Raw genomic sequence first — 14772 nt, 5'->3', positions numbered from 1 at the left:
AGTTTGAGGCACATTATGTCTCTACAGAGGCAGAAAGGCACTGGGGAGGGCAGAGTAGATGTATCATTGAAGGGGTGAAGGAAGTACTCAGGGAGCGTGCTGAGTAGCAGGACTAATTAAACCTAATTCAAGTATTTATATCTGGTGCTTCTTCAGCACAGTCACACCATGGTGCAAAGGGAAAGTGAGGGTATAGTCCTTCTCTGACACCATACCGACAAGAGGAGGCAGCATGTCAGCACTGCCTGTAGCACTAATCAGTTCCTCCAGTTATTTTTTACACCAGTACTAAACTTGACTTGGTCTTTTTTTTTTTCTGTGAATAAAAGTTATTTATTTTAGTCTGATTTCTTTTTCCCATGAATTCAACCCTCTTTCTATTCTTAAGCCATTCTTGGTCTATATTTCTGCAAACTATTTAAAAATAAAGTCAAAATTAAATAGTAAAAGCAAAAAATCACAAATTTAAACCTCACCTATCCCAGTGTTACTGTATTTATTATTTTTTCAGTCATTAATGCTGCCTGTTGAGTTGGAATCCAACGAGACAACAAACTTCAGACAGAAAGTTGAGATTCCATCGTGTTTGGAACTGAAAGAGTTGTTAAAATTAGCACCAGAAATTATAGCAGATGAAAGCAGAAGTGAAAAGAAAATCAAAGGTGAGAATTGTTTTCTTGATATGTTGGGCCCAATTCTCCTCTCATTTGCACAGATTTCACACCATTATCTTTTTAACTCCATTATCTTCTCTTGAATTACTACTGATTTAGACTAGTATAAATCAGATGAGAATAAGGCCCATTCTGTGTATGAAATTATGGAAAAGGTTTGGCAGTCAAATTTCAAAGTATTAAAGTTTCCTGAAAGCAGCCAAAAGGAAGTGAACTCTTACATACTGTACACCTCAATTCAGGCCCATGTTATTTCAGAATTAGATATTGTTATTGAGGTGGAAGAGTGTTTTCTAATGACAATAACTGAATAGGTAAGCCAAGCTAAGATGAATTATTTTTGACATCCCAGAGTAGTTTACAATAATTCATGCAGTATAGTCACTACATATAAGTTGTCTACAACATTATAGAGGGAGCTGGTAACAGCCTCTGTATTTACTTTGACTACCATCTCTGTTTCAAAATATTCTTATGACCTTTTCTTTGAGAAGTTCTCCCACCTCCATTGTTAGCAGCAGACCTTTGATATTGGTAGCCTGAGAGTTGTTCCCCTGTTGAAGTGCCTTTTCTTTATCCCATGAAACTCCATTTGCATTTTTCTATTAAACTTTTAAAAGTACTTACTTTGTTCTCTTTTGTTCCTCGGGAAATTTTTGGCAGCCTGCCCAATAATAACTAAAAATACAAATATTCTGTAGGCTGCCAAAGTAGCAGTGGCAGATGATACTGTATTGTCAATACCAAAGCAACTGTAGCAATGGAGTGGAAGTAAAAAATGGGCTGGGTTCCATATTCCTCTGGACCTGGTCCATGACCCCAGTGGTCTATGTGCCACATGGGGCAGAAACCCACCACCTCTTGATTGGTGGGAAAGAGAGCTGGGCCAGCTTCTCCCAGAGCAACCCCCGGCACTTGACCAGTGATCCAGTTCCTCCCCACCTTCCAGGAATACCATATAGGACCAGATGTCCCTAGTCTCACACCATGGAGAGAAAGAGCCAGCTGGGTTCCCCCTACCATTACCCCCAGAACCCAGTGGTCCATCACTTTTTTGGTTAACAGCTTTCTCCTGCTGCCAGCTAACCTAGTTAAGCCTTAGTCCTTTAGCTCCAGTGGTGGTAGCCTGTGTTACAGTGCCGGAAGTCTAGGAGTCAAACCCTGCTCATGATATGGGGATGGTGCATTTGTATATCACAGAATTATTTTTTCATCTTTTTCTTTAAAAAAATAACTCTAAGAAATAACCCACAAAAATGAAAAAGAACTGCATGAAGTTAAAAACTAGTATAAATATGCCATTTAAATAAAGTTATTTAGGTTGCAAAATCAAGAACTTGAAAGTTAGGAAATACCAAAATTAAGGTTACCTGTGCAATTTAATTTTGTGTATATATTATGGTACTGTCAAATTACATAATCTCATGCTGTTTTTTCCCCACGGAATCACTGCCTTATTCAATGCAAAGGATCAATTCACATAGGGATAGAATTATAGTTGTACGAGCAACCATAAATCTGGAATTTCCTAACTTTTCAGTCCTTGACTTTGCAACCTAAACAACATTTTTAATGCAATTTTTTTGTACGTAATAGTGCATTGTATAATCTACCAAACACAAATAAACTATTTTATTACTATAAACATTTGTCAACTAATTGTAATTTTCACAATTGTACATACAAGCGAGTAAAAGGAAAAATCAATATCTAAAGCATTAGATTAGAGAAACAAAATAATAGTGATGACAGCACTTTCACAGTACAAATATATATATAGCAAACTTTTGTCAATGCATGTTAAAACATAGTCTCAATTCCTGTACACTTCATGAGTGCTAAGTATTGTTATTATTACTTAGTATGCACATTAGGGTTCTCCTTCAAAACCTTATGGAGGGCGAGATCAGCATCATAGAACACATTTAAGCAAAAAACAAGACAAAAATTAGTAAAATACCCTTCTACAGTTTGTATTTCTGAGGCTTCTAGTGGCTAAGATAAAAACAGTACAACCCTGCCATAGACTAATATTCTTCCCATATGTCTATCAAATGTTTACTATGAACTGAATAACATGATTATCAATTTAAATGCAGATCAAGGAAAACTCTTTCATGAACCTGCTGTTTCCCAGGATTCCCACTGCACATCTTATATCCTTCCTCCTCACATCAGAGCAGCCTTTCATACATCCCTGGATGGGGCGGCATGTATCTGCTCTGATTTGGAAGGTCAGTATTGCTATTTTCAGCCCTGGGAAGCTAGGACAGGACATGGAAGAACTCTCTCTCTCTCTCAAAAAAAAGTCCTTTATCAGGAATCAACAACATCTGTTTAGAATTTGGATTGGCATTTTAAAGCATTAGCTTTTATCGCTAAATAAAAAAACAAATAGACATTCAGTGAAATTGAAAAGTGACATACAAAGCTGATAAAAGAAATAATTTTTCATACAAAATACAGTTAACCTGTGATATTTATTGTCAAGGGGTGTAATTTAGGCCAAGATCTTAGCAAGTTTCCAAAAAGGATTAGATATTTATATGGATAACAAGAATATTCAAAGTCATAATAGTAAATATTAAAAAAGAAGAGTTTTGGAAGCATCAGAAACCCTATGGCTTTTCAGGATTAGTGTTACACCTTCAGTGACACTGCTCAGTTTTTAAATCAGTACTTGTGGCAGTAACTTACCTGTACAGCCATGGAGACTGTGCTGTGGTCTCAACTTGGCCAGAAAAACTGACTATTTAATTCATTTTGGCAAATGAGAGAATTAAAAAGGGGCTTTTTTTAGCTCAGGAAGTAGAAGCTCGTGCTTTTAGGTCCAGGGGTCATCTGTTTGATCCCAGCTGCTGACAAGCCACCCATGGGAGTGGTGTTCCATAAGTTAGGAGGAAACTTTCCTTAAGGACAGGTTATTTCACATCTAGCTAATACAGGGTTTCTTGCATCTTCCTTTGAAGCATCTGGTACTAATCACGGTGAGAGACAGGATATGGGACTAGATGGCCCACTTGCCTGATCACATATGGCGATTGCTATGGTCTTATGAACACCTTCTTCTGTTTTCCTAGTAACTGATGGTAACTGCAGTACTTTGTATTGATAAATTCAAAATGATAATGTGGGATCAATAAAAACAGAAACAAAGAAAACATTGTTCAAGAAACAGCTTTGAGGAAAAAAGGAAATAAAGGGTTATCATTTGTGGCACCTTTTTATCTCCTTTCAGATCTTACTGCAAATATTACTAATGAAATAGAGATTTCAAAATACTGTCCCACCATGGAAGAGGTTTGTTTCAATCAGAGCAGAAATGCACTGGAATGCAGTGAGGCAGGTAGGAAGTGCTATATAAGCAAATCCAGTGGTGGTTTTTAAGAACTGTGATTCTTTGATTATCCATATGTATTACATTATTTGATGCACACATGTCCTGTGCATTTGAGATCAGAATCTGTGGCCAGAGGTGTCAGGTGGGCTGCACTTGTGCCCAGAGTGAGCTCGCACCCTAGGCTCACACCCCTCCTGAGTACATAAAGGGCAGAATGAGGCCAGTTGTTCTTCAGGTTTTTAACACCTGTGACTGCAAGACAGAACTGCATGCAACATCCTTACCTCTTGCATTTGGCTAGCTTTGTTTGTAACTAGCTTTTAGCTTAGTAAAAAAATTATAGGGAAAAAATTTTAAAAAAAAACAAAAAACAAGTTCCTCGCAAACTAGAAAAATCAATAAGCATGTCTGAAATTCATTTTACCAGTAAAAGTAGGGCAGTAAATGTGACATACAAGAGATTGCTTTGATTCCCCAATCTTGTTTGCATAGCTGGTTAAAAATATAAAGTCTGATCTTGAAAGTGCTCTGCATATGGAACATCAATTGAAATTGAACTGATTTCAGTGGGAGTCTTCTGTGACAAGCATTTACAAGACTAGGACTGTAAGTAGCACTGAATTTTATTTGCAAATGAAACAATAATTGACTCCCTCAGAGTTTGAGGTATCTGAGTTGCAGACTTGCAGGTTTCACTGTCAATGTGAGTGATATTAGAACCATCACAAATTTAATTTGAAAGAGCCATTCCATCTAAGTAAGAGCTATATAACTGGCCCACTGGCCCACTGCTGATCAACATTTAATTTAAAAAATGCCCCAAAATAATAGCTGGTGACTTTAAATTCTGAATGGGTTGGCTAGATATGCAGAGATTCCCAGAATCACATAGGAAAAGCAGTAAAAAAGTGTGACTTATGCATTACTATAACCTCTGTTGTCTAGATATTAAAGAACCACAGTTTGGTCTTTATTGCTCAAGTGATAAAACAAAATCTTCATAATAAATTTGAAACACAAAGTGTAACTGGTGTGAGTTATGCATAAATATTTACATTTCTTTCACTTATATTTATGAAATGTGGTGTCATTTTTCTGCAATTCCCAGTTCGTTACGCTTTATATCCTCAATATGAAGTAGAAATACCGCTAACTCCACCATGCAGACCACAAAGATCACTCGTGAATTCACTTCATGCAGGACTTCAGGCAGAACCTATTTCTCCTGTTGGTAACAGGTAAGTAAAAGTTTAATGAGAATACAACTGGTACAACCTCCTCCAAATTAGTGCAAAGCTAGCTTAGTTGGATTCTGTTAATTTATGGCCTCGTTCTGTGAGATGTTCATTACCGATGGTTTTGTCCATTGTGCACTTTGCCTTGGAGAGAAACATTACTCCAGGGAATACACCCTGTGCATGGTCTCAGTGCATGGAGCTTGAAAAGACCAAGAGAGTTGCTTTAAGGCTGTCTTTCTGTAAGAACGTTTAATATCCTGAAGATCCAGCTTCCTCCTTGGGGAAGGTGAGTACTCATACCTCCGTGGCAGTGAATCCTCCAAAGTCCTCAGCATGGAAGCACCCAATGAGTACCTTGGCCGAGTGCTGGGGATATCCATGTGGTGACAGAAGTACCAGCAGGGCTGTTCCATGGCTGCTTCTCTGTGCTATTTGCTAGAGTAGCCTTCACAGTCTTAATATTCTCCCTCCACAGACATGGAAGGACTAAAGCATTCTCTTGACAGGGGGCTTCAGTCTCCCTCCCTACCACCATGATCCACACTAGCTTCCCCTTGCTTGCCTCCAGCCCATTCAAGGGGAATATATACCCCTCATCTTTTCCTCTCTTTGGGGAGTGGAACCATATTGGTCCTGCAGCCAGAGAGCCCACTGCACACACAGATGAGAAGGAAAGATGTCCCCAAATGAATCAATAAGAGAAAGTAGAAGATTGGAGAGAAAGTAAATACTTTTGCAAAATTACTTTCTCTAAATGTATTACCAGAAGAAAGTTGATTTGAAAATCTAAAGCTATGATTGAAGCTTCTTACCACATGTCTCCTTTTTGCTTTGTTTGTTTTAGTATTCTGCTTACAGAGTCAACTAAGGAGTACTTAGAGTGCCTGGTGTGGCAGTCAGAAAAATACCAAAATGCTGTGAACTCTCTTTTGCTTGAAGGTAAGGAAGTATGAATTCTGATATACTGAATCAATATAGTAGGGCTGTATGTGAAATATTACAACAACATATAGAATTTAATCTGGGAAGTGATTGAAGAAATATATGCAGATATTTGAGGATACATTTTCAAAGTTTATAAAATGAATGTAGAATGCAAGGAATACAGCTCCTGTTGTCACACTAAAAATGTATCCCATTACATCTAAGGTGAGATGTTTGATTTTTTCCTTTATATCAATCTTCTTGTAAGGCAGATAACTAGTTTGTCTTTCCACAGTGCTAGCTTGTATAAAATGACAGCTTTCTCCCAGTTTGAAAATCTTCAGTTCACCTCCTGAGAATTATTTTAATGGGTATAGTAATTTCTAAAACTCAGTAACAAAAACCAAACTTATAATATGCTCTGTTGAAATATCAATTTTTATTATAGAGTATGTTCTTATATTCAAATAATTTTTTAAAATCCATACTAATAAATTCCTTAGTGGAATCATATTCATGGAGGGCTAAGTTTCCGATGCCAAATGCACACATTAGAAAGTGGAATATGGAACCAAAAACAACTAAGTCATAAATTATTTCTGACCCCAATGGTTAGAGTTAAGAAATAACACCAAAAGACTTCTGTGAGATAAGTGAGTTACATCCTCATTTGTAAAATAGTCTATTTACTATTTAAAGTTTTCAAATAATGATTATAATAGATGCTTGTAAGCGTGGAAAGTAAACTCATAGATAATGAATAAATCTCGGCTCATTTGTAATCCAGGTAATACAGGTTTATATCAACAGACTAGAGATATAATTACAGCTGGGGAATTGAACACAAAAAACAAGGTGAAAAAATGTACATTTTACTAAGCTATGTACATGTTTCTTTCTTTGCTGTTCAGGTAAGTGATGATACTGAATTAGTAATGGAAAGATATACCAACGGATATACATAATCTAAGTCATGATTTTTTTTTGTAATTTTGCTGTCAAAAATGTTCTTTTCTCAAGTTTCTAGTCCATTAATACTAGTTTTTGTCTTGTTTTTTTTTTTAGAGAATCAGATCGTTGAACCTACATTTCAACATCATTCAGTTACAGAACTGAAAGAGATGTTGTCCGTCCATGTAGAAGCGCCAGTGTTTAGCCCATTGAAATCAGACTGGTGGATTCATTCAGGACTAAATCTGGTATTACCAGATTCTTTGGAAAAACTAAGCGCTGATTTGAGTAGTGCAAATAGCATGTTTACCACTAAAGTGGAAGTATTCTCACAAATTACACAATTTCAGTTAGAAAGTAAGTATATTTGTTTTTGATAGAAAAGTTCTATGACAAGAGTGGCACAGAGATCTTCTTTAACAGAGGATCAGTCATGCAGTTCAGTGACGGATAGTAGCATAGCATCAACTAAGAAAGGAATCAGAAAAATTCTCATTCTCCAAAAGAAAAGAACTCAGAAAAGCATAAATTAGCCTGCACTATTACTCTAAAGTCTGATTTACAAAAAGCTAAGAATGTCAGTTGTGTGGATAAAAGTATGTGTCCACTTGCATACTTAATTTGTGGTTACCATGATTGCATATGCAAATTATGGTAGTTGCAAGCACAAATTAGCCACATCAGGTCCTTAATGTTTCTAATAAAATACCTGGCAGGAGAACTTTTGAAAGGGATATAATAATTTCAAAGCATTATTAATTACTATTATTAATTAATATCACCGTAATAGGGAATATGTTGATGTAGCAGACTCTTATATCATTCCAGCTTCTTCTAGGATAGGCCAGTGGCGCAGGACCTGTTGTAGTTAACTCAGCTTCTATTATAGTGAAGATTCATCAATATACAATATTATGCAGGAATTCATTCACTATGCAGATTTGCAAGGCTATTTGCGTGCAACTCACATCAAAGAACACTAATACCTAACTGTGGCAGCTCTGTAGAGACGGAACATATTGCAGTGCATTTAGCTATAGTATTGTTAACATGAATATATAGAAGTAATACAAAGGGTTATGATTTTGGGAAATTCCAACTCTAAAATGCATCAGATCACATCCTTTTAATTTTTTTATATTACAAACGCTTGCAATAAGCACAGTTACCCACATTCATAGTCAAATTCCTTGCTGTTTCACACATAGTTTATCATTATGGGGATTTTTAGTATGAAGCTGTCATATACTTGTACTGAATAGGTAGTACAGTATATTATATTTCTCATGCATTCATAACCTCACAATGTCCCTTCAACTAGAACATGTAAGAGGTACCATAGAATCCATTCTAGATTATTCTTGTGTTCTCCTACACAGCACTCACTGTTCTGCACAAAAGTCATAGCTTATAGGTATTGTTGTCCAATCCAGTTGATAGGAAATGGTGGGTCAGGAATCTCACTAAATTTTTTTTTCCTTAGGTTGATAGCTCCCCTCGTTTATGTGTGCGCTGAACTGATCATGTTATCCCCAGTATTTCTGTACCTCTGCTGGAACAGCAGCAGTTCCTTTTCTGCTCCTTCTATAAGCGGTTCTTTAGTCTCTGTTTGGCTTCTTGAAATGGCCAACATCATGCAGCAAAGCTTCTCTTATATGGAGTGTGGCGCTTGCTGAGAATTCCTTTAGGAGCAGTTTTACTGAATGTTCCTGTTACAACAGCAGCTTTGGGTAGACTAAAGAACTACTTCCACTGGCTTCCCCTGTCTAGCATCATGTGAAGTAGCTGCTTAGTAGCACCCATCTTGCTGTCTGCTCCCACCAACTGGAGTTCTATTTGAAGAATAGATTCAGGTTAGAACTGCCCCTTCTCCTTCCTACTAAACCATTCATTCATGAAGGAAGAACTCTTGGGAAGGGATTCCTCTTGCTCAGCGCGCCTCCTTGCCAACATTGCCAACGCCTCCTTCCACCCATTGACAGCAGCAGTGATCTGCGTCCTTATTAATCCAGAGCAGCAGATCTTTTAGCAAGGCGTAGCCAGACTGTTTGCACCTTGTGGAGCCTTCTAGCATGGAAATACAGTCAGTAGTCGAGGCTAAGAAGGGATCATGAGTCACAGTAACTAGTTTCTATGGTCCTGTAGCCCCAAGGGACCCTCATCATCGGTGCTGATCCCATTTCACAATTTTCCTCATCCTTTTTACAAGAGCAGGAAATGGTTTTCTGGATCTTCTCAACAGTCACAATTTCTAGCTTCTTTTGTCCACAGTACCCAGGAAAGAGGTTTAACACTCTTTGCAAGCCCAACTCTACTACCAGTCTGTTCAAGCAGACTGCAGGATTGGGGACCCAGGTAGAGCACCATTTCCTTCATTAATCCATCAGTTGTTCCCTCTCACTCAAACCTAAATAGTTAAACCTGGTTCTCTCTGCCAGGGTCCTTCTGTGTGCACAGAAGTTCAACCTAGCCCACTGTGCCTCCTTTTGAGGAAGACTGCTGGTAGGCCCATAAATAGTGCAACACAGTGGTCTAGCAGTACATACCAACAGTCTGCAGATGTCTCTGGTCCATCCTTTTTGCAGTAATCCTGCTAGTAAAGGATCAGTAACAGAAGAAAGTAGGAAAAAGTGAGAAGAGAACATAAGTGAGAGGGAAAGACCACTAATAGAGCATAGTTCTAATTCTAACACCAAATCGATGGAGGTTAGGAACCTAAACACCTTTATGGAGCAGGATCCTAGAAAAATCACAATCCCTAAAGCCTGAGTTAGGTGCCTACAGTCCCTATATAATGATTGGGAGAGAGAGGCACCATAGACTGCAGTCCGCTAAGCCGGCACACAAGGCAAGGAGCCACCTAAGCTAGCCAATAGGAGACACTGAGCAGAGAGGTGTGCACTGAGCCCTACCCCTCTCTCAGAGACAGGGTCTTCAATCCAGGCTGCATGGAGGCACTTAACTGTGCTAGCAAGCCACGAACTGGAAGAAAATAGGCATTCACCCACCTAAGGTGCACGCAGGACCTGAAACAAAATGGAAGAGGAGGAGGAGCAGGACCTCCCTTACAATCTTTAGTCAAATGGATAGGATGTGGAACACTCCCAGTTCAAGTCCCCCTTCCTTCTGCTACCTCTCAGGTGATCGTCTTAACCACTAGGCTATAGAGTCAGTAACTCTTTCTCTAGCCAAATAATATTTAAGTATTCCATTGTTTAATTAAAGTGGAACAACTTCAAAAGGAGAGACTGAGGGACCCTCACATCAGAATATTCCATAGGCTACTTGCTACGGCAATCATCTGAGAGGTGGAGGATTCCTATTCATAATCCCTTTGCCCCCTCAGGAGGAAGGTGGGAATGAACCTAGAAGGCTCCCTCTTTGTGGGTGAGATTATAAGGGAGATCCTCTTCCTCCTTCTCACCCCCCCGCCCCCAGCTGTTTTGTGTGAACATGCCTGATGGGCCCAATCTGATATGCATGCTAAGAAGCCACCTTCCAGATCAGGACTCTGCACATGACTTGACTAGCCAAACATCTATTTTTCCCGGTTTGTTAATCACTCTGGGGCTTAGACAGAAGATAGGCACCTGTGCACCCAAGAGAGTGAGGCTGTAGTGTGCATGGCCAAGCGCCTAGTGAGATTAGGTGCCTACATGGGTAGGTGGCAGCCTAGTGGGAGTTTTGCAGTGGTGCCTAAAAATGGGACTTGGATTTCTAGGTGATCCCACCCTCATTGTCCTTATTCTTTATCCACCAGTACCTCTGATCTTTTGTTGTAGTGACCAATTTTTCATTTGTTTGCTATCTTATTACCTTCCTTACTTGGTGAAGAGGATTATGGTCCCTGCTTGCTTTCCATGAATTATGGTTTTTGTCCAGAGCAGTGGATCCAACATAGGTAAAAAGTAAGAATTTTTTTACCTTTAACTTTGATTTCTTCTGATATGGAGCCACTGCTCTGGGCAGACTCACCTTGTTCTTATTTAGTGTTTTATTAATTTCTGAGCTTGTCACAGGCTTGTCTTTTACGTTCTTTCATGCAAGGTTGAAAGGGAAAGTCAAACAAGTTCTCAGAATGTCAGTGACACTATGGCAGACTGTATTGGTGATAGAACTATCATGCTAAGTTGCATTAAATCTATCACCATCTATAAGTTAATTGTGTATAGCTTCACTTCAGAATTGATATAACGGCTTTGGAGCTTTCTGTTTTCTCAATTTGGAAATTTCTTACCTGGGAATAACATATCAGTTCAAACATGCCAGCAGTGGATTCTAACACCCTAAGGAAGGAAGAAAAAAATAAAAAAAGAACTCTGCAGAGTTCTAATCAATTGGATTGGACAAGAACATTCTTGGGTTATATATATTCTATCCAGAGCAGTAGATTCTACTAGGATTAATCAAAATTGCAATGGAGAAAACTAGTTTTATCTTTCAGAGTGGCTTGAAGAGAAGTATTCCCTTACTAACCAAGGACTGCTTCCTGTCAGTGCACATCACTGGGACAAAACAACGAATTCTTATTTCTCACCTGAAAAGAAGAGCCCATTCTCTCCATTACATTTGAGAGCTGCACCTCATGTTAACATACATGATACAAATACGTCTGTTGAATGGCTAACAAGACAGGAAAAACAGCACAGTGAGACAGAAGGACCAATCCATTTATTATATCAAGAAAAGAAAAACAAAGATTTGTCTGACTCACTTAACTGTAAAGAAGTATCTTTTGAACCAAACAGCTCAACAAAAAGCCAGAAGACTCCACCATTCGAACAGTCTAGACAATGTAATGATGATTCTGACCTTCTGAGCAGTTTTATCAAGCTAAGATCTAAACACGTGTTCATCCAAAATGAGGAAAAAAATAATGTGGATAGGCAGAAAGATGGTAGGTGAACCATTCTGTCCTGTAATTTTAGGTCTAATTCTGCTCTCTTACACTGCTGTAAATCAGGTATAACCCCATTCAAGTCAATAGAATTAATTACATGGGGTGAAATCCTGGTCCCATTGACTTCACTGGATCCAGTATTTCATCCATGGTATTTACTTTCTAGTTTTCTTTTTAGTTGTTTGTTAGACAGTGTGCATTAAAGTTTGATTCCACTCTAAAAGGAAAATATAAAAATGGTACCCTCTGACTCAGTCTGTCTGCTCCCCTGGCATGTTCTCAGTCTAGTCTGCTGATTTTTGTGACAAAAGTAAGTTTCTATTGCTTACTACTCTTGTTAGTCCTGCAGAGCTAGCACAGTTAAGAGGGAACTACAGTCTGTTTCTTCTTATCCCAGCAGAACCGTTCCAATTAGTTACACGTGTGCAAACCCAGTGATGCAATGAGGCTGAACGGTTGTCTGTGAAGACACAATATGGTTTGAAGATGTTATCACTGCTGATGATGTGCAAGAAGAAAACTTAGCTTACAGACTGAGTATGCAGGACTGGCACTTAGAAAAAAAATTACTTATAAAATCACCTTTGCTACAGAAATCATTGAGAGACAATGAAATGTTAGCTCAGTCACTTTTCAGAGTAGAATCATGCTAAAAAATAAAATGCTGCAGGACCCAGACCCTGGTTAGCAGAGCTTCAATACAGGTTATGCATGAGTTATATATACCTTGGAAAATAAGTTTGTAATGTAGACACCATTGCAGTACTAATTATAATGCAGGAAGTGGTGCTATATAACAGATTAATATGGATTTTAATTGTATCCTTACATAATTTCAAAATAACAATTATTTGCAAAACATTTAAATAAAATTTTAAAAATAAAACCAATTATTCTTCTTCGAGTGCTTGCTCATATCCATTCCAGTTAGGTGTGCGTGCACCGCGTGCACGTTCGTCGGAAGATTTTTACCCTAGCAGCCCTCGGTGGGTCGGCTGGGCGCTCCCTGGAGTGGCGCCGCTATGGCCCCAGATATATACCCCTGCCGACCCAGCCACCCTTCAGTTCCTTCTTACCGCCTGTGTCGGTTGTTGGAACAGTGGAGCGCGGCTTAGCTGACCTCCACTTCCCTAGCTACTCGTAGTTCTCGTGTATATAGTTATATAGTTATAATCCTTTTATATATATATTTATATACTTATACGTTTTTTATTTACTAGCATAGTTAGTTTAGTAATAGTTAGCGGGGTTCGGGGAGTAGCCCCTTCCCCGCAACCAGTGCCGGAGCCCATGCCCGGCTCACCGGTTTTTAAAACGTGCTTGGCCTGCCACAAGCCGATGCCAACAAGAGATCCACACGACTCCTGTTTGAGGTGCCTTGGGGAATCGCACTTCACAGCTAAGTGCCCCATTTGCAAGGCTTTTAAGACGAGAACAAAATGGAGCGGAACTTTCACTTACGCTCCACCTTTGGCACTGAGCACTGGTCACTCGGCGGGCAGAAGCGCCTCCCTGGCACCGGATCCCACCGGCACTGCCAAGGCCTCTCGAAACCAGCCGTTGCCGGCACCGAAGTCGACTCGGCACCGCTCCCTCTCTCCGAGGTCGAGAAAGCCCACGACTCCTCCTGCCAGTGCCTGACAGCTCCCCGGCACGCGTCGTGGTTGAGCTCCCTGCTCCTGCTGCTTCCGTGCCAACTGCACCGCAGCCAGAGAGCTCATCTAAGTTGGATCGCCTGGCACCGACACCTGCCAAGGCACCGACGGCGTCGGCACCGTCGATCCCAGTCCCACAAGGGCCGTCGACTCCAGCGCCTGACTGCTCCCTAGCGCACGCCGTGGTTGAGCTTCCTGCTCCTGCTGCTTCCGTGCCAACTGCTCCGCAGCCAGAGAGCTCATCTAAGTCGGATCACCTGGCACCGATACCTGCCAAGGCACCGACGACGTCGGCACCGTCGATCCTAGTCCCACAAGGGCCGTCGACTCCAGTGCCTGACTGCTCCCCAGCGCACGCCGTGGTTGAGCTCCCTGCTCCTGCTGCTTCCGTGCAAACTGCACCACAGCCAGAGAGCCTGTCTAAGTCGGATCGCCCGGCACCGACACCTGCCGAGGCACTGATAACGTCGGAACCGTCGATCCCGGTCCCACGAGGGCCGTTGAATCCGGTGCCTGACAGCTCCCCGGTATGCGCTATGGCTGAGCTTATTGTTCCCTCCACACCAGAGACATTCCCAACGGTGAGGGATCTCATTGCCATGACAGAGTAGATGCTGCCTGAACCCCCGGCACTGCCGGTGAGGGTAATACAGTCTCTTGGCAAGCCTCCCTTGATACGACCATCCTCTGTCGGCACAGCAGAGCGGCACCGTTCATGATCATGGTCCCGCAGACGCTCCAGGTCCCGTCGGCACTCCCGCTCCCGACGCCACTTGCAGTCCCGATGCTGTTCTCCTCAGTACCGGTCGCACTCGCCGCACCAGTCGGTGTCCCATTCACCGACCTGCTAATCTCGGCACTGTTCCGGCTCCCGGCACCGCTACAGGCACTATGACTCCCATAGCCACTCCTGACCTCGAGATCTCGGTCGACCTCCCGGCACCGCTCTGGTCACAGGTCCAGATCTCGTTCCAGGTACCGGTACGCCTTCCGGTACCAGTCCCCGGTGCTGAGTGGGCAAGGTCCGGTAGAGTCAGAGACTCTGCCCATGATTTTTCAGCACCTCCATGGCCATCCGGACACGCATCAG

The 14772-nt window shown here is 40.9% G+C and overlaps 1 protein-coding gene across 1 annotated transcript in view; it reads left to right on the top strand.

Annotated features, from left to right (window-relative positions):
* Nucleotides 1-517: 517 nt before the first annotated feature.
* Nucleotides 518-14772, top strand: part of SHOC1 (shortage in chiasmata 1) — a 113108-nt gene continuing 98853 nt past the window's right edge. Inside the window, exons 1-6 of the mRNA XM_075067504.1 lie at nt 518-662; nt 3913-4020; nt 5123-5252; nt 6097-6191; nt 7242-7484; nt 11572-12024. Of these exons, the coding sequence (XP_074923605.1) occupies nt 518-662; nt 3913-4020; nt 5123-5252; nt 6097-6191; nt 7242-7484; nt 11572-12024 (1174 nt within the window). The remainder of the gene's footprint in view (nt 663-3912; nt 4021-5122; nt 5253-6096; nt 6192-7241; nt 7485-11571; nt 12025-14772) is intronic.

Source organism: Chelonoidis abingdonii, chromosome 6 (assembly GCF_003597395.2).
Source record: "Chelonoidis abingdonii isolate Lonesome George chromosome 6, CheloAbing_2.0, whole genome shotgun sequence".
NCBI classification, from domain to species: domain Eukaryota; kingdom Metazoa; phylum Chordata; order Testudines; family Testudinidae; genus Chelonoidis; species Chelonoidis abingdonii.
The sequence above is the reverse complement of the archived record's forward strand: the minus strand, read 5'-3'. Positions and strand labels throughout refer to the sequence as shown.